Source organism: Solea senegalensis, linkage group LG8 (genome assembly GCF_019176455.1).
Source record: "Solea senegalensis isolate Sse05_10M linkage group LG8, IFAPA_SoseM_1, whole genome shotgun sequence".
NCBI lineage: Eukaryota > Metazoa > Chordata > Actinopteri > Pleuronectiformes > Soleidae > Solea > Solea senegalensis.
This window is the reverse complement of record NC_058028.1, coordinates 6,746,821-6,767,876: the sequence shown is the minus strand read 5'-3', so window position 1 is coordinate 6,767,876 and position 21,056 is coordinate 6,746,821. Positions and strand designations below refer to the sequence as shown.

Sequence of the window (21,056 nt, the reverse complement as noted above, 5' to 3'; positions counted from 1 at the left end):
GTATCGGAGAGGGAGAAGGAGGGAAGAGATGAGGAATGAGAGTGTTACACACTGGGTCAACCCCTGGCAGAGTGAGAGCGCTTAAGTGAAATGGTTCTCTGTGGGAGAGAGACAGAACGAGGGAGGAACGGAGAGGGACCACTAACTGGCCTGGTGTGTCTTCCAAGAAGATGTGGTGATTAAAAAAAAAAAAAGTGAGGAAAGAGAGAGATGACAGAGAAATGGATTTTACCCGAATTAAAAGCAGAGGCGGAAAGATGGTATAGACACTTTCTTTTACCAGTATGTCCCTAGCCTTCACTGACGACTTGTCATCCTGAAGGCCTGAATGATTTATTAAAGTGCGGAGTGGCATAGAATAGGGCAGCAAGGCAAGCTCTGATTAACTAGGGGAACGAGGGAGGACAAGCACTCCTCTATTATTCATTACTCTACAGGAGCAGCGAGTAGGTGCATGGCTTGAATAGCAGAGGCCCGGGAAAGCAAAACACAAGTAAAATGGACATTTTAGTGGTTGCTATTTTCTCATTCCGCATTCTTCATTATAAAAAAAAAAATCCCCATATTTGTTTGCCCTTGATGCTGGACTCAAGTGGAGTTGTATGTTTCTGCAGGGCCACAGATGTGTCTGCTCACCTCAGTGTCTGAGTGAGCATGGAGCACACAGGCAGAATACACACACAAACAAAATGCATGCATAATGTTTTCCCCCTCAGGCAGTTTTCTGGCTGTCGTGTTAAATACTCACAAACACAGGGAGACGTGTGTCCAGTTCTGGTCTGCACTGGACAAGACATGCTATGCTTTGTTCTACGAGACACACACATTCTAGTACAGCATTCCTAGTGAGGACACTCATAGACATAATGTATTCCTTAGCCATTTACCCTAAGCTCTTAACCCTGAAGAAGCGCTTTAAGGTCACGAGGACCAGGCACAATTTCCCCACAAATGTACACATTACACTCATTGACCTGTAAAACCAATTCTTAACCCTAAAAACACATTTAATGTCATGGGAACCAGACAAATTGTCTGATAGGTTTGTGTGTTGTAAAACCAAAAGAAAAGAACATGTACACTCATTCTAGTACAGCATTCCTAGTGAGGACACTCATTGACATAATAGGGCATTCCCTAGCCCCTTACCTTTACCCTTATCACAACAAAATGCCTAACCCTACCTTTTTAACCTGACCTTAACCCAAATCTAAACCCTAAAAAGTCTTAAAGAGTGACAGAATGTGAGGACCAGCCTCACTTTCACAAAATCTCTTTGTTTCCTGTGGTTTACTGTATGTGCATGCCTTTGTTGTTGTTAACAGGTCTTGCTGAGATCACACTCTACTTCCCTGTTGCCACTGTGACACAACCAATCTTAGCGGTCTAACTTAAAAGGCAAAAACATACAATATTGATGACCTGTGGGTCCTCCGGGATCCAGTTGCCGTCGGCATCATGTACTCCTCATGTCTGCAACAGTGTCATCGTGCATGCATACAAGTGTCTCTCCATACTTTAGCCTCCATCAATTTCAAAAAATAAGAAATTAGTTTCTTCTCATTTATTTGAATCTTTTTGTGTTGGTCAGAACATCAGAGCAGGTGTCACGTCGTAATGCCAAGGTTGACACAGTTGAGCAGTTTATAGATTATCCTTGCATTCGTGTGGCAGGGTTGCCATCAAAATGAAAATGGTGTGGCGTTCTCTGAAAGTTATTGCATTCCCTTTTTAATTTCTCATCATTTAATCTTCCCACGGTGCCTCTGTCCTTGTCTCAACTCTCCCCTGTTGCTCTGTAGAGCTTCACTCGGTCTTCCCTTCATGGCAGGGTCGCTCTAAGTGTTCTTATGTGTTAAATTGAAAGCAGGAGTTAAGGGCGACCCTGTCGTTTCGAGTGTAGCTCGGAGCAGTGACGGGCCCAAACAGGCTGGCTCCGATAATGACCAGCATGTCTGAAATCACAGCACGTTGAGTGTGTAGGTGGGAGGTGATGAAACAGAACCGCATGCAGTGAGGGGAATGAGAACGAGATAGAAATAAGAAAATAAAGTGCAACCACGTCACAGATTGGACGAGTGGCTGCACTCCCACCGCTGCCACCCTGAACCAGCTGGCTGCAGACCACGTCAATAACAGTTCATTTTGCTCCATGGTGGCCATAATGGGGTTTCAATGAGGCATCAAATGAGTTCTGCTTGAACAGAATCACTATTCAGCACAAAACGCGTCGTTGCTGCAGATACAATTCTTTCTCCGGAGCGGCGGTGTCAGGGAGCAACAATAAGAAAAGAGTGACTGTACGTTAAAAGCTGAGCACACCCAAAGAGAATTTATGGAGGCAGACAGGAGGAATTCGGGGAGTCAAACTGATTCATAACGGCAAGTTTCGTTTAGACCGGTGGTTCTGAGAAAATATGAAGCTCTCCAAGTAACACCATCCGTTTAAAAATACCGTGGTGTAAACAGGCCGAGGAAAGTCAGCTACGGGCTTTTCACAGGAGGCAGACTTATTCCCAATAAGATCCTTTTCTCTCTTGTCATCCTCATCTTCCTCACATATTACAGACACTGGAATAGTGAAATTAGATTAAGATTTAAGGGGACTCTTATTATTATTTTTGTAAATTTCTCCCCTCCATTCCGATCATGATATATACAGTAGAACGGTATTTCTGATTTTCCTCCAAGTACCACCAGAAGAAGCTTGTGTACCACTGCTGGTGCATGTAGCACAGCTTGAAAACCTTGACTTTAGAGCAGGGGTGTCAAACTCATTTGAGTTCAGGGGCCACCTACAGCACAATATGATCTCAAGTGGGCTGGACCAGTAAAATAATAACCTATGAACAACAACAACAACTCCAAATGAGTTTCCATTGTTTTATATTTAATGAAGTCTCTTTTTACAAAACATGACATTTCTTGAGAAAATAAGTGGATCTATAGAAGCATGAACATTTAGTCACAGGTATCCGGAAGTGAAAAAATATAGTATTTTACATGATGATTAGATTCTAATTCATCCTGTGGGCTGGTTCTGGTCCGCGGGCCGTACGTTTGACACCTCTGCTTTTAGAGTGGGAATGTACTGTGGGTGGAAGCCGGAGAAAACCCACTCACATATGCAGAGTTGAGGCCCTCAGATGAACCGGGATTCTAACTGGTCACCTTCTGGTCACTGTACCACTGTGCGTCCCAAAATGAGGGAAAAGTTATGTTGGAATAATATATGACGGTCTCTTATTCATCCACTCTCGATGGTCTTAGAAACATCAACACCTTGATTTAGTTGTTGACTTGGATAAAAAAAAAACTATCTAAAGGCTTCATGAATAAAGATGAGACTTAACATGAACAGTGTTTCCTCATCAGGGCCATGGAGTCGAGTTCAGGAGAAGATCCATGTCAGCAGAACATTATGTATGCCGCCACAGGTCGGTGCAGTCCACTTAACTCATGTGAATAATTCACCAGGCAATCTGCAACACTACGGCGTCTCCCCACACTCGGTGTGTGAGTAAATAGTTTGCTCCTGTGTCATCATTTATTTCCCTTTTTTGTTTCTAAAAAGAAAACAGCAGCCATCTTCAAACAATGTTGACACTAATCTTCCCTCAGGACTCTGTTGAAGCACAAAAGTGTTGGGTGTTTTCTTAATGCCGGCGAGAGTCAGCAGATCAAAAGGCTCAAGTCAGACTTAATTAAAAAAAATATAAATCATGTTTTTCCAAAGTAATTATTCTTATGTATAATAGTGCAGCTAATTGATTCATTAAGAATCAGAGCAGTCACTCGGGAGCTCCGTGTAGCTTCAGAGGAGACAAAAGAAAGTAGAGCACGAGAATAAATACACCTTGAATAAACTACAAAGAGGATTTGAACGCAGAGAAATGCAACTGCACACAACAGCTTTGGATCAGTGGTGCTTTTACTGCATATTAGTTTACATTTGCTGGTAGTATTTGTAAAATATAAACTCTACGCTGGCGCTCAGTACGTAATTGTACAGTGTCATCTGCTGGTCAGTAAAGGACATTTCACAGTCTTTTTTGTAAGCCACAAACACATGGTCATAACCAAACATGTCCCTCTGAACCCAACGACGCGTAACTCATTTATTTATCGAGTTTTGGTTTGGACACTGTGCTGCGCAACAATCTCTTGAGACAAAAGTGTGACATATATATATATATATATATAAAAAAAAAGCTTCATCAAATACGACATGTCCACAAAATGGCAAGTTAATTGTCACAGGAAACAAAAACACTCTCCTTAAGGAGAAATATCCATGTAGGTAGCATAAAAAATACAAAACAGACGGCAAACAGTGTTGCATCCAAGCAGAAACAAGCCAAATGGATTCCAGAAGATTGAAAAATACTAAACAGCCTCACAGGTAGGAAAGCATCTGTCAAGTTAGAAAAAAAAACAGCCACTATGACTGACTAAAATCAGATGCCACGGAGAAAAGCACAAACATCTTAATAATAAGCAAAAACAGTGATGTGTACTGTTATAGATGAATAAAGTTTGTTACAGTATTAATATCATTTGGCATAAGTGGACTTTGATGCTGATTCCTGAATTATTCTTTTGCCAATTAATGCAAAAAAAAAGATGCTGGTGTGATTAACTCCTCAGGAATTGAAGTTTAATGACGAACCTCCCCCCCCCCCAAATTTTATATTCAACCCTATGTACTGTAGAGCCCAGTTGACCTGTAAATAACCAATAAAAGAGACTTTCCCAGACCGAGACATGTCAGTATGTTTGTTGCTGTTAAAGCAGTTATAAAAAAAAAACAATGCAGGAGAATGTAATGTAAACAGAAAATCTGCATTTCTGCTTATTTTAAAATCATGGTTGCACTTCAGAATGTCCTTTGTCATACGTTAGGAATCATTGCCAAACAGTATATATATCAGCTGAGACATAGATATCAAGACATTTTTAAATGGCTAATATCGGCCCCTTTTTTGAACATGCACTGATGTACTTAAGGGAACAGCAGCTCTGTGTCACCACTCTCTTTCTTAAAGCCAGTAATTCCAGTAACCAGTAGGTGGATTGAGCTCATTGGAGCTGCCTGTTCTCTAAATAAACGGTTGACGGCACACTGGTGAGTAGTCTGCGATTAGTAAACAGCCAGTGAGTCAGAAATGTCCACTTCAGACTGGAACAGCAGGAAATCTGGGTCCTTGAGTAACCTTTGGACTCAGAAACAGAGCCAGAACACAGGATGCCGTCAGACACACCCCTCATCATCGGTAAGGTGAACATAAATACGGAGGCTCCTCCTTTAAAATCTCCTTGAATGGCAGATCAAAACCATTTTTGTCGTTTCCTGCAGCGAGACGCAATCCTTTCAAACAGTGTGAAGCTTTAAAACGGTTTCGGGACGACACTCAGCACAGAGACTTTGGTCGGACCTTTGGGAAAAGCTGTAAAAACAAAACAAAAAGGAAAATTATTAAAAGTGCTGTTTCATGACAGACAATGTGGTAAGAAGAATTAGGAAGTGACGTTTTTATCTTACCCCAAAAAAGTTGTTGGGAACTAATCCCTCCCTGCCACAGAGCGAGGCCCACCACCAAGCTGATCCTTCCGGTTTCTGCAGGATTGTGACCATGTCTCCCTCCCTGAAGCTCAGCTCATCAGGTGCCTGAGCCGGGTAGCTCCACAGAGCATACAGCACCCCGCTGTTCTCCAATCCCATAGCCTCCTCCACACCTGATATCACACAAAAAACACCATCGTCAGGGATATAGACATGGTCAAAATAACCTGCCCAAGTTCACACTGAACAAGCACAGTTGTTGGGGTCAGTATTTCCGAAACTGCAGATCTACTTGCATTTTCACACAGAGAATGGTCTATGGCAATTTTCTAAGCGAAAAATGCCTCACTGATGCAAAGAGGTCAGAGGAGAACGGTTTCACAGGAAGCAGCAACTGTCAAATCGCAATATCTTGTGATTCATTCTTTTATTAGTAACTTCGTAGTAAAGCACAATTCCAAGTATGTCTGTGTGTGGGTGGAGGTGCCTCACCCTTCAGGTAGCTCTCACACTCCTCAAACCCAACAGCATACGGATCACACTTGTGGGAGGCGATAGCCCCGTCACTCTCCGTCATGGCCATGACGGCAGCGCCGTTCCTCACCAAAAACTCACACAGAGGGCGGTCATTACACGAGGCTGCGCAATGCAGGGGAGTCCTGTGGGCACAGAGGAACTCATTTAAAAAATGTGTGGATTATCACTCATTTGGTTTTCAAAAAAAGGTTTAGCCCCGTTTTCCAACTTTTCACACATGTGAAACATGGTAAGTATGTACTCTACTGTATTTTAAAAAGTTCAAGTCATTATTTACCAGCCGTGGCTGTCTGGTGAGCTGACATTGGCTCCGACGCGAACGAGGAAGTCCACGATGTTGTAATGCCCGCCGCAGACTGCGTTGTGAAGGGCTGTGATGCCTTCGTCGTTCGGTTGGCTTGGGTCACTCATCTGTGGAAATGGTTTTTACAGATTCATTCCAGTGAATTCAGAACAAGGGAGTTTTTTTTTCTGACTCTTAATTGGATTTATCCATTTTTGTTAATAGAACTGATGAACTTTAAGTCCAATGTCAGGACTGGTGCAGCAGGTGACACCACTTTTAGTTAAGACAAACTTTAGGATGAAGAAAAAAATTACATAAAAGGGAAACATAGTATTTTAAAAAAACATGGACTTGATGTGTCAATTTGACAAATACCATGTACATTAAGATTAATAACCATGAAAATCAATAAAGTCATACTTTTCATGTTTAGTAAATTATATAGAATAAAGTGGTATGGAGTATGTTTATACACACACACACACCTCCTGAACAGCTCTTTGCACTGTGTCCAGTTCTCCAACCAAAGATCCGTCCAGGAGCAGAACCAGTGGGCTGAGCCGAGCTCGTTTCCCAGAGACTTTGCGCTCTCGAATGGACCGACGCAGAATGGAACGGTAGCTCTGAAGGGACACAAAACCTGCTTAATTTCATAAAGTAAAACACTTGACCAAAGAGACTTGTTCCACCATTTAAAACAAATGCACTATAATCTGTATGTAATGTAACATTTAAATGTCTCTAAAGGATAATCACAGATCATTGTGCCATCAGTGTCTGCAAGCCGTCTTACACTGAAATCAATGGGAATCATTGTGGATGTCTGGGGGATTGGTGCAGGAGGTGTAGCACTGTCCTCTCCATCTGAGGAGCTGCTGGTCTCGCTACCTTGCTCCCCCTTGTGGCGGCGGCCCTTCCTGTGAAAAAGCTTGTCGATGAGACTTTTGTACTGGTTCGGCTGATAATGCGAGGCCCTCTTCAGGGGCTGTGACTGGTCCACCGAGCCACGTCTCTTTAGCGCCCGCGGGATTTCTGCCCGGATACGTAGCAGCTCCTCCATGTCAGGGATGACCTCGATCTGGGCCTCATGGGCCACCACTGGCTGCAGCCTGGTGGGGCTCAGGGGTCGGGGTGCAGGGGCCGGAACTTGCTCGACCGCTGGCATGCTGGGATTCTCCGAAATCACTGGTAAGTGATGCACTAAGTCCAGCCTTTCTAACTCTGCATCTATATCTGCTGGCTTCAGCACTGCAAATATGAATAGCACAGCCTGTTAGCATGTCAAAGTCAGCTGAACAAAGATCCTATGGATGTACAGTAGTAAGGCTGTCACTTTTCTGTGGAAGGGTTTAAAAATTTAATTTAAAATATACAGACTAGAAACACATCAGACTGTTTGAGCCCAGTTCTGCCTGCCTCCACCTTTGCTCATCAGAAGAAGACAACAGTGATGTTTTTCTGCTTTTGCTGTGAGCATGGAGGACACAAACAAGCTAATAGGTTCCCCTGACACTACACAAAATCATCTGAAGGGCAGCAGGTGGAAGAAAATCTGGTTCCATAAAGGGCAAAGTAACGAACAAATCTACCGACTCTTTTGGTCTCGAGCTGGCCCTTCCCATTTTAGGCGGATTCGAACAGATTATCTGGATCTCTGGAATCTCCTCCCTCAAATCGTTTGATTAAAGACCAAATATGTGGTCCTGTTTCTTGCCTGGATTGTGTAATCTGTGCTTTCTCAGGATTAAATCATTGACAATAGGCTACGTAGGTCGTTTAGTCTGTGGTCTCTCACATTTTTAAAAGTGTGGCTCTGTAGTGTCTTTGATGGTATAGCATGTCACGTAATGCTCATTCAAACCTGACTTTTGGAAAAAGTGACAGCCTTGGGGTTTAGTGTTAGTGTGCAGATGTCAACTGTTTTACCATCACTGTATATTGCTGGCTGTCTCAGCTCCGGCGGCGGGTGCTGAGGCGGGAATACAGGATGGTGGAAGAATTCCCTTGGGACGGGTCCAGATGTTTGGTACGGCGACATGTCCCCTTCTCCTCCCATAATTCTCGGGTGGGCTGTTGACATCGCTCTCCAATGGGGATTTTGGAGACGCATGATAACCGAGAGAGGGATGGGCTTGCGCTTACGGGCCTCAGTAGATGTTGGAGGTATAGAAATACGGGAGATGATGGGCTGAGGGTGGTAAGGGGAGTGAACTGGGGACGAAACATCAGGAGGTACTGTTATACGAGTGTTACGTGCAAGAGAACCATGGCTGTACTGGAGGGATGGAGAGCGAGGATCCTGGAAAGGACAGAAACGGGTATAAATTCTTGTTAATCCAAGTTATGCTGGATGTTTGGATATTGGATATTTCCTCATCACTTCCATTAACATTTGACTGATCAAAAGCAGGCAGAGTATGGTAGGAACTGACAGCCAAAGAAAAAAAAAAAAGGAACACTTGACTTCTGTTAGCAGGTGTTAAGAGTCATATTGCAATGGGATTACGGTATTATGTCTGCTGGATGTGAAACTCGACGTTTCTCCCGATTAACACCACCCACCTTTTTAGGGCTTGGGGCTGGAGGAGGGCCATCAAGGTTGGATTCTCTCCAGCTGCTGTTTGGCACAGATGGCCGCAGCCACTCTGTCTCTGAAATGAAAAATTGTGAAGAGTGCTCAGAGCCTACTCTGCAAGACTTCACTGACACTATAAAAGTTGAGAAATTAGCACAGAGAGTAGCAGAAATCAACCAACTGTCATAGGTGTGGTGAGGTTTCCTCTCATAAGACATGTCAAGATCTGTCTCGTTCCACTTGCTAGGACTCTTTTGCCGCTGCACACCCTCATCTGAGTGAGGGAAATAAAAGCACAACAAAAACAAAAACTTGAGTATGTAATCACTTTAAAAAAATTCAAAGATTCAAATCCTTTAGGGTGGACTGACTGGGTGACACGTGCCCTTATTCTATTTGGCATTATTCAGTCAGGAATACTCTTGTCATAATTAAACCATGGAAATGCAGACCTGGCACTGATGTATATGCTCTACAACTGCTCCCTGGATTGGCCAAGCAGCATGCTAAGCCAAACAGGGAACAACACAGGAAACCTTAGTCATAAAAAAAGTCATAAAAGAATAACTTTTGTTCCTGATGTAAAGTTAACTTACTATCAATATAGTGTTGTTTCTTTGGCCCACGACTATCAACATAGTATATTGATGCTGGATCAGTACAGCCACTTACCAGGTAGCCGGAAATCAAAACTGCGTGGAAGTGTCTGTGACCCTGACCGATTGAAAGACAGTGGGGAGGGGCTTCTGTCCGGACGAGGTGACCTGCGGCCCATGGTGCTGCTGTCGTAAGGGCTCAGCAAGTTGGAGGAGAGGAATGCAGTAGTGCGAGACGATGATGAGTCAAGAGGAACAACTGTGGGGCTCACCAAAGGGCTTTTGTCAGCATAACTGATTGAACCTTGTGGGCTCCTGTCATATCGATTAGGGGAACCACGCCTTGGGGAAGTCCGTCCTGGGGACCCATGCCTCGGAGAGTCTCGTCTTGGGGAAGATTGCTGTGGGGACTCGCGTCTTCTGGTCAGTGGTGACTGTTTGGGGCTCCGCTGGCCGTAAGAGTAACTCTCAGATCCAGTTTGAGGAAATGAAGATCGTCCCTCCCTGAGGGGTGAGACTGGACTGGTGGTGAAGACGGGGGAGGACAAGCTGTTTTTGTTGCTGTAGATGACCGTGTCCCCAGGATAAAGCAATGATGAAGTCTGGGAGGAAGGCATAGAGCTCGAGCTGCCATTACTGCTGGAACTTGACTCTCTTGATCTGATGTCACTGGACTGCAGAAAAAAAAATTATAAATCTTGAAAGACATTACAAGGAAGCACCACTGATTCCACACAATTCTACTAGACACTAAAATATGAGCACACTTATGTATTTTCATGTATCCCAGCCTAACAAAATAGTGGATATTTTATGTTGGTTAAAATAACAAATTGTGTGGGTGGTATTGTGGTTAGCACTCTAACTCTCACAGACTTCATGAAAAGCCTCATGCAGAAGTGAGGCTTAACAAGAATTGTGTGAATGTTGGTCATGTGATAGACTGGTGACTTGATCAGGGTGTACAGCACCTTGTATCAGCTGGGACTGGTGACCCTCAAAGAATTGAAACAATGACCAATCGAAACGTCTAAATTTGACCTCAGCCAGGACAGTAGGAGGTATTTAAGAAAGAATCCCACACATGTACAGTTCATGAACCCATTTACATGCATGCACACCTAACGGTTTAATTGCAAAGACTGAATATTGTACCTGTAAGGATATTTGTATCTGTGTAATAACATCAAATACACCGTATTTAATTCCTGCCGCCAATGATCTGGCATTCCAAACCATTGGTACTTTTCCCACTATACAGTTGTAGCACAGCACGGCTCGACTCTAAGTTTGGTTCATTTTCCATTACTATAGTACCTTCTCAATGTGGGCGGAGTCATAGCACAGCTACACACAAATGCTGTGACGTTGTTCTATACATGACGCAAACTGGTAATAAGTAAAGCAGTTTTTTCCGGTGTACTAAATCATTAGAATGAGTTAATTACACAGTCGCTGAATTAAAATAAGGCGGAAGGGGTTGCGATAGCCGGGTTTCAGCAGTGCTGTCGCTAAATACACCAGACTCCTCTGTAGAATACTGAGATTTTTAGAAAGTACCTGGCTAAATGTTGGAGATTAACATATGTTTTCAAGATTTATTTTATGTCTTCTTAACTGAGCTACAGTTCGGCACGTTGTATCGGATGTCGTGCTCATGACTGTTCTAGTGAAGACACTCTCTGCCAATCAGTGGCCGGCGGTTTGTTGATGTCACATTTAAGTATGGCTCAGCTCGTTTGGAACCTCGCCAGAGCAGGTACTAAAGCTAATGGAAAAACAAAGAGCCATGCTGAATAACTCCTACAGTGCTGTGCAAAAGACTTAGGGTACCACCAGCTTTGGCATTTGTATTGGAATGTTGTGAATGAAAGTTGTTCTTACCATTAGTTGATTACTAAATTAATTGGCAAATATTTTCTGGTTTCTTTGCTCCATATAACAAAGAAATCATTACAAATTGAAATTATTTTGGTTTGTGGATAAAACATGACATCATCATTTCAAGTTGTTTTTGACAAACAACTAATCGAGAAAATAATCGGTTGTGAAAATATTAATTAATTGCAGGCCTACTACAAACTAAATCAAGATCTATAATTATATGTGTGTGTGTGTGTGTGTGTACCTGGGAAACAGACTTGGTGTTGTTGTTGGCTGAGGCCTCCTTCAGCATGGAGTTAAACTCTCTGGATAACTCATCCGCTGAAGCCAGTGACGCATTAAGGTCATCATTTATGGACTGGACTAAATTTAAAGCAGAGAGGCCCAAAAAGAACAATTAGTAAAAACTTATAACTCTGGTGTGAACGAACAAACAAAGACACTGAGGCAAATCAAGGTAAACTCACACAGCATGCTGCTGCCAAAGCTCGCCTGAGAACTCATGGCTGTGAGGTAGCAGCGCTCTGCTCCTGAAAAATAAAAAATAAAAAGCTTTTAGGAGAAAAAGTCTCACACCACTTTCAGCTAATAAAGTTTTTACAACTTGGAGAAATGTACAAAGATTTGTATGAACAAGCTCTGCTCTCTGGTTCCTCCCTTTCTATCTGACTAAGACTGACTCTGCAGCCGTGATTCTCTCTCATTGCTCCAGGCTTCAGGCTCTCTCTCCACCTCAGGCACTTTAACAGTGAACAAATAGTTTGTCAACACATGACCCCGACGTCTTTCATGTTTTAACAAGCCACAATTTCCTCATACCTTTCGACACTTTCAGGCCTAGAGTTTAGCAGCCCATATCTCAGCCCATAATAAACCCCCGCGCAGGAGAAGTGGCAGCAGTGCTGAGTCAACCTCGCCATCTGCATGAGAAACCAGGTGTTCCAGTTTGCATCACGTATGGTGGGTCTGCTGCAGCAAAGCCAGTTTCTGGCAGACCGACGCCATGAAACTCCAGTGGGTGAAGGATCACACTCACACTCCAGACGGCACGTCAGATGACTCATTACAGTTGACAACTAATGTGCTAAAGCCAAAAGAGTCATCAAAGGCCTTATAGTCACAACTGTAAAATATTCGTGTTTTGACATCGACACATGACAATCCGGAAAATCATTTTCTGCTCATTCGCAAATCTTTGGTCGGTAAACTAGTCAGAGGCAGTCAGTCTCTGTTTGTGGAAAACGAGGAATCTGCTGTCACTGATGACTCAACACCTGCTGTGTGACATTGAACTGTGAACTATTTAAAACAAAACAACTATCGGCTACTGTTAAACTGAACTAAATCAGCAATACAGCCACAATTAGTTTAATGTCCACGTTTTACTTGTAAAATATCTCCACATCTGTCTTCTTCCGGGACATTTATTTATTTTTAACTTAGGCACTAGAAACACTTTTTATTGACCTATTCTATTCCCATTCACTCACTTCAGAGCTGCTTTCAAATCGTCTCCATTTACTTCCCATTGCAACTTATGCACCCGTTTCTGGTTCATATGTGGTTGTTATTTGTATTTTTTCTGAGGTTAACAGGTCTTTGAATGAAAAAGGTATTCATTGTTTCTTCAATTTCAATGGATGCTGATTAATGAAGCAATTTCCATTAAAAGGTCAGTCAGTCATCATCTAACCGCTTTATCCTCCACCAGAGGGTTGCGGGGGGGTGCTGTGCCAATCTCAGATACATCGGGCGATAGGCGGGGTACACCCTGGACAGTTCGCCAGTCCATTGCAGGGCCACACACAGCTAGAGACAAACTACCATTCACTCTCACACTCACTCCTATGGTCAATTTAGAGTGTCCAATTTACCTAATCCCCACATTGCATGTTTTTGGACAGTGGGAGAAAGCCGGAGAACCCGGAGAGAACCCACACACACACGGGGAGAACATGCAAACTCCATGCAGAAAGGCCCTTGTTCCAACCGGGGCTCGAACCCGGGTCTTCTCGCTGCAAGGCGAGAGTGCTAACCACTACACCACCTTGTGAGCCCTCCATTAAAAGGTGATTTATGTAAAACATATTTTCACCAGTGACCTCCAGTGTTTAAAACACCACACTCCTAATTCAAAACAATGCTGCAACATGGTTGGAATGACAGCTATGCAGTCTATGTTCACTGAAAGCACTGTCCAAGTGTGTCTGCTTTAGCTGCTCATGGGATGTGAGGAAACCACATGGCGACAACAGACCGTAAATACATCTACTGAAAGAAGTAAGAGTAAGAGAATGGGAAAGAGTAATGGGAGCTCTGTTTTGTTTCCCTGTCTTCGTCAACTTTCATTTCCACTTCAGAACCCATTTTCTTTCTCCTCTGGTTGAGATGTTTCAGAGAGGGGTGAGTGAGGCTTTTTAGGATAGGCAACGTTTAGCATTTCTGAAGCTTACGAGCTGCATTATTGGCTGGTTGGCAGTGTGTGGTGCTGGCTCAACAGACCAAAACAAAAACTAAATTTGAAGCCAGTAAAATAAAAAAAACATTGTGTGACATTTTGATGATTTTTATCAACACCTTGTAGATAGTTCCAACCCCAGCTCGTCATTAAACCCTGAACAGTACAATTGTTGTGTTTACGCCTCCAAAAACTAGACCACCGTCAGTGAACACCCAGACCATTCACTGGATAAACAGGGGGTTGAACATTAGCCAGGGACAAGAGGAAAACATGTGTTATATAAGGTCATCAGACCGAGGCAGACTCATAATAACTGTTCTCCACTGTTCGCAGGGAGTCGTCATGTCTCAGTCAGGCCTGATGACAGGCTCACATTCCTCACCGCTCCTCCCTGTGAGGCATTCAACTCTCACACAGCCTGGGCCGCTTATCTCTGTCAAGAGCAGCTCACACATGAAGAGATTACACCCTCACTGACTCTCAAAGGTCAGGCTGATGCCTCACTCACTCACCTCTTTCCACAGAAGTTCAATGTATCGTCAACGCGGCGGGTGAGATCAGATTAGCGATAATCCTGACACCAAGAATTGATATTTTAAATTTAAAAGACAATGGCGCTCTAATTTGGCAATTCAACCCAGCGGCGGCACTGCTCAATGGGTCCTGGCAGTAACTCTTATCACAGGAATGAGGCTTAATGTCACGCTATACACAATCAGTGTTGTTAATTTGCATGTGTTGCAGCCTCTTTGCTTTTTCTAATAAACAAAAGGGAAACAGATTTATCCAGCCACCTTGCACATTGTCAATCTTTGCTTTTGGTATCGCCAGCATTCCACAATTGAGATCAAACCCAAGGGCATTAAATCAGATGAATGTTGCACTCTTTAAATGCACATACAGATGATATAAATGTCTTTATTTGCTTTACTTATCAGCTCATTTTACTACTGTAGTAGTGAAATGTACGGTGACCTAGTTTTCTATGGACTAGACTTGAAGGTCTCAGGGTGCAAAGTATATGCAAACAGTACAGAATATATAGGTGAAAGCCCATAATATTTTATGTGTTTTATATTTAGGGCATTTTTTTCAGAACATTAATCATCTGACATTTTAAGGAGGACTGACAGCTTGTGGTCAGCGCTGTGGTTCTGCCCTCAGGCTTCCTGACCCGCGGCTGCGCTTAGGTCACTTTCTCAAGCGGAGTTTCCTGGAAAACCTCACCATCATCTTCTTTCCAGTTTCTCATCCAGCGCTGAGATTACAACGTCAGCTGCTGTGGCCATTTTTAAAATTAGCTTTCGCTGGTGGTAAAGTCAAAATGAGCGCTCCAAAGATGAAAACATGACATAGTCACACACAAAAAAACAAAAAACCTGGCAACTAAGAATCTTAGTTAACAGACACTTTGAAAAAGCAGGGAGAGCCTGTGGGAAGCAGAGGGAAGATTTAAGGATTAAAAAAAAATTAGCTTTGCAGAATGCCAGGGTGTGTCTGACCAACACTACAAGCAGCTCTTTCTTCTTTCCTGTTCCTTTTCACTGATAATGCTGGTAACTGATTCACTTGTTTGTGCTGAATTCTTTATTCCATTCATTTCCTCCCTCTCCTGTTTCACAATTGTGGCCTCCTCTTTCATATCCTTCCCTCAGTTCTCCGTCTTTGTCTAAGTTGCACTCTTGGCAAAGGAACTTGGCCGAGGAAATAGAAATTCCTGGGACTGAACAAAATGCTTCCCCTTTGTAGGTCACTTTTTGTCTAGCTTTGACGTGGAGACCCACAGTGCACGTCTGGCAACGTGTCCTCATGCAAACACCGGTGAATCAGCACGTCCTTTCAATCGCTTACCTTTTAAAAATAAACACAGCGTAAACATGAAATGAGGGCAATTTCATTGCGGACAAAGATAACGTTGGAGTGCAATGTTTATATTGGCTTTGGACTATCTGTACTATTCCTGGATTCTGAGCAGAGTTTGGCTAATTTTGCAACTGCAAGTGGGAGTTGTGTAAAACATCAGGAATCCGTGTCACAAAATAAAAATGCATCTCCACAAGGAATCCATGCACTTACAACCACTTGACCTTGACCTCACATGACAGAGGTAATTACAGAGTGATGCTGCAAGGTTCCCTGCTGCTTATTTGACTTTTTAACCCATGCACTGTGCCTGCAGGCTTGAAAATACCTCAGCGTTGCTTTTCAGTAGCCTTGGGTTGAGTTTTTTGGGTCTGTGTGATGTCAAAAATATACATTCAACTTGACTTTGTTTGCAACCAGTGGAGTCGCCCCCCTGATCGCCATTTAACAAACTGCAAGTTTGAGACACTTCCACAATGGTCTTACTTTGTAGAGCAGAGACTATGTTTGTGTTTTATGGAAAAATAACTTCCACCACATTCAATCTTCCAGCTCTAATGATGCTACATCAGCAATGACTTTCATTTGATTTTACTTAAAAACCCCTTACCTCATTCATTCATTCATTCATAGATTATACAACTGGGACCAAAAACTGACATGAACAAGCCGTCCTTTTCTCAGCTTTCACAAGTCTGACTTGACTCCAGAGTGACGAGTTCCACGCTGACATATGACCTTCCATAAATAGCTCACAGAAACAGTCATGTCCCCGACTTCCAGTATTTCATCAACTCTGAGCATCTGATACTGAAACTCCACCCAGAGCCGCACCTTACGAAATACTTGCTGTTCATCCTTTTCTATATACACACATGAACGTAGCATTTTCTATTCACGGCAATGACTGCTGCTGCCAAAGTAAACAGCCCCAAGCCGAGGATGACAGATCGACTCTGCAGACAATGAGAATGGGGATCAGGAACATGACTGAGTCTACAATAAATCAATTCATGATTACAATATACGGTGCCTTAATGTAGCTTTCTGTCAGTTATGGCTTTCTCTGACTTTGGTAGCTCCCTCTTGACTTCTAGAACACTTTTCTCCACAGCTTGTGACTCAGGAATCTCTCGGTGCGACACAACATATCCCACATTTCTGCAGCAGACATGTTGCGTGTCGTGCTCGCGCTGAGGTTACACAGGTTGTTTTGTCCCAGTCATGACAAACGCTTAATATCTGTATGCTCGCATGTTGGTACACGCATGCATTTAATCACCAAGAGGAAAGTTGAATTGCAAGTGACACTTTAACGACTTCATTATAAATGAAGTTGACAAAACGCAGCCCAACTGGTTTGGAGTTGGACTAAGAGCAGAACACATACAATGACCGTTTGTAAGCGCACAACCCCTGTTCATTTCCAGTGATGTAATGTTTCTTTCTTTCTTGTAACTGAGATTTTAATGTGCATTATTTGCTCTTACACTGTCACTTGTGCACTATTCTGACTTTTGCTTGCTCTGATTCTTTATCTTTTTTTTTTTACTCTAAAGCATTTAGGATTGGGGTTGTAACAATTACTAGTGTTCAACAAGTTTGTACATTTGTTGTTTGAGCTTCTTAAATGTGAGGACATGGTCATTTTAAGTTTGGAAAACACCAATCATTTCCTAACATTTTTTTGGACCAAACAAGTAATATAGGACATGAAAGTGATCATTAGTTGCCTTAGTGGATAAAATGTGCCACACAAATGAAACTGCCTCATTATAATACTGCATGGTGAACATCCCACAATAATAACACATAAGTTATCAGGAAAACACACTTCAATCTTGATAATAGTACTTTTAGAACATCAATAAATCCCAATGGTTCTTCTCATTGGTTGCAATGTAATATACAATGATAAGCCACAGCATTAAAGTGTGTAAAATTTGGGAGGGTTTGTTTGTACGTGTATAAGCCTTTTATATGTACTTTACCAAAGGGCCTCATGCTGCAGTGAAACAGAAGCTTATGAGGAATAAGAACAAACAATTATATCTTTTTTGATACGCGAAGGCCACCATAGTTCTGACGCAGTTGCGAAACAAAGGGCTGAGTCCACAGTTTGTTAAACTGTGTAGTCTCACCATTGGACGGCACCATTTCTTGTGGCTGTATATAAACATGTATATATTTATCACTGTAGGTACACATTGCATATAGGTTGCAGCTTGAGCAAAACAAGGGAGATAACATTACGTTAAAGTTCACACACAGACAAAAAGTTACCAAAAGAACAATGTTGTTCATCTGTTTCTTTATCCATTTGCAAATATTCCTTGTAAGAATGAAATGAATAGTTTATTGAAAAAGTGCATTCACAAGTTAAATATACACTGATCAGCTGCAGCTATTTTCATAACTTATTCATCTGTAGATTAAAGTTATTTGGTCCATAAAATGTAAGTCACCAAAACTATTATTGTTCTTTGTTGTATGGAGCAAAGTAGTCCGTAGATATTCATATTTAACTTGTTTTCATTATTGTTTACTTAATAAAACGTCAATGACTTGATGGATCAGTCCTAATATTGGAAACAAATGATTAGTTTTAATGTCTTAATCGGTGTATGGTTATGAAGTTGTTATGGTGTGTGTGTCTGCAGACTGTGTGGAAACACGCCAGAAGAACCAGGCACTGAATGGTAACATCTGATTTCCATTAGCTCGAGACACAGAACTGAACTCCTCCTCGTTCACAGCGAACGAGGAAAAACCGAGGAAAGGCGAAACTAAAACACGCGTCTAACACAAAACCTGCAGCCGAACATGGTCAGAGACACCATGACAACCACGACTGTTAAACATTACATTACAAACACGCATTTTGTCACGAATGTTCACCACACACAGCAAATGGAAGTCTACAGGGAGAACGGTTTCTTACCTCAGTAGAAAAAAAAAGTGCTGTTTCTTATTCTCTGGAGAAACAAAAGTATGTCGTGTTCAAAGTTGCTTCTCTTCCTGTCTTTGGCTGTTCTGATTCTGAGGCTGTGTGTGTGTGTGTGTGTGTGTGTGTCTCCTCCTGCAGAGGAGGCTCCAGACATTTAGTCATAGTGACTGTGGCTCACAGTCGGTCTGTCTGTCAGTGAGTCCAGCTGCTGCTCCGCCTCTCTGTGCTGCTGCTGTAACCTGAGACAGGTGAGTCCAACACAGCTGCTCCAGGTGAAAGACGCTCCATGAAGGACGGAAGGAAGTAAAGTCCTGGCCACATTGTACTGTTATTAAAATACTCCGATGAAACCAAAACATGAGTCACAAAGACCTTGTTACTTTATCTCTTGTTGTAGGACTAACATGAACGTCAGACCCGGTGTGAGTGCATGTATTATTTTCTTTTACTTAATATGGGCATAGATATACCGAGTATTCATATAAAGACAGTTTTATTATATAAAACATTAAAGTAAAACTTTACTTTATTAAAACTGTTTTTTTCTTCTTTAATTGATTGTCTTATTTGTATTAACATAACAGGTATGTTATCCTGGTAAAAACACAAAGATGCTCATGCTGAACTTAACAGCAACATTTAACACCAAACAGTGACAAAATAAATGTTTAAATTGATTAAAACACTGAACACTTAAAAAAAATGCATACAAATAAATTAAAAATCAAAATGATACAAAACTTAATTCCTTCTCAAATGTTTAAATCTAAACTTTAAAGTAACAATGTTGGATTTGTTCTCAGGGTCCCCCTACAGTTTGTAATTGGTATTGTCAGAAAAAGTCACTGTTAACGTCCAGTGCATTTGCACACTTTTTTTGATTGACTTTCTGAGGCACAGCTGGAATTTGAGGTATGAAGTGTCCAACACTTAAATCGTGTGCAAGCCGTCATGTGTAAATGGCACAAAGACTGGCTCGCGCATAAAGTGATAATACAGGACCTGCACAAGATCACAACATTCCTCTGGCCAGAATTTAACCAGGTGAGAATGCTGTCACACTCAGACAGGAAGGCCTTATGTGCTCATGCACACTCTTCTGCGAGCCATGGCTGCAGGTGCACCAGATGTGCAGAGTCAAGACCTAGAGCTCTCCGGGTCGACCCCACTCCTCCTAGGCCTAAAGTGCTGAAATGTTACGATGTTAACAGAAGACTTATTTTATTTCTTTGTTCCAAGTTGCCTATGTAAATATATAAATGACTCATTCTTGACATCATGGCGGGCTGTCAATCAAAATGTACTTGTCGAGCTTGGGCCTAACTTGAGATCCAATTAAAGATCTAACACAAATGATTTTACTTTTCAAATATCAACCTGATTTATAAGCTCATTCTATGCACATTGTTTGAATCACTTGATTCATGAACGACATGACTTTAATGACACAGCCTGACAAACAGCAAGGTCTCAAACCCACGGCCCCTGGGCCACATGCAGCCTTATTGTCAAGTCATAACGAGTCATTTCTGTATGGCTTTTTTAAAAAAAAAAAATTTAGCTTCATAAGTGTTTTTAAATTGTAAAACATATACAAGCACTTTTATTTTGAAAAATATGTTATCGGATGGAATGTCCTGATTGGACTTTTCACGTTTCTACTGACCAGACTAGATACAGATGATCTATATACTAGACACAGATAGTAAAACATTTCACACTTACAGTAAGAGGTAACCAGATCACTCTAACCAGTATTCCTCCACTGCCCACAGCGCACACAGTGGGCATCATTGTAATACATGATTTTATATTTAACCTTTTTGCATGTCTTCCCGTGTGTGCGCGTGGGTTTCCTCCCACAGTTCAAGAACATGCGATATCAGGATCAGATAAATTGACCGTGGTTATTACGGTAATTTGCAGGAAGCGGGCGTATTGGAAAGACACCTGTAAATAAATTTGATTTTTTGGCCTGTTTGCTGTTGCTCATTGACACCATTTATTTTATTTATTACTTCTCCCCACAGGGTGGGAGTGAAGTATTGTTTTTGCTGGCTCTGTGTGTATCTGCACTTGCCAACATGACCAACAGAGGGCGCCATAGGCTTGTTGCATGAATGTTATGAAGTCTGCCTTCTGATTGCTTTGTTTTAAATATGTTTCACGCCTCAAATGTTAAATTGAACACGCAAACTGCGGTATTCATGTGCAACTAGTGTTTTTTCTAAATAAAACATTTGGTTTTCTTCATAAGTTGTCAATACACTATTTTAACATGCAGTAAATTGTAAAACTGCCAGATATTGAAAGTTATTCTGGAGGGCAAAAGCACTTCACAGAA

General features: G+C 42.1%; 1 protein-coding gene across 1 annotated transcript; it reads right to left on the bottom strand.

Annotated features, from left to right (window-relative positions):
• Positions 1-3,913: 3,913 nt before the first annotated feature.
• On the bottom strand, positions 3,914-18,891 carry ppp1r13l (protein phosphatase 1, regulatory subunit 13 like). Its single transcript, XM_044032610.1, has 13 exons — positions 18,707-18,891; positions 11,909-11,971; positions 11,686-11,804; positions 9,634-10,231; positions 9,143-9,235; positions 8,949-9,037; positions 8,313-8,685; positions 7,180-7,634; positions 6,872-7,009; positions 6,378-6,511; positions 6,056-6,222; positions 5,543-5,736; positions 3,914-5,447 (listed from the first exon to the last, which is right to left on the bottom strand). The coding sequence occupies exons 2-13, from the start codon at positions 11,943-11,945 to the stop codon at positions 5,412-5,414; spliced, it is 2,433 nt and encodes an 810-aa protein (XP_043888545.1). The 5' UTR covers positions 11,946-11,971; positions 18,707-18,891; the 3' UTR covers positions 3,914-5,411.
• Between the last annotated feature and the right edge of the window lie 2,165 nt (positions 18,892-21,056).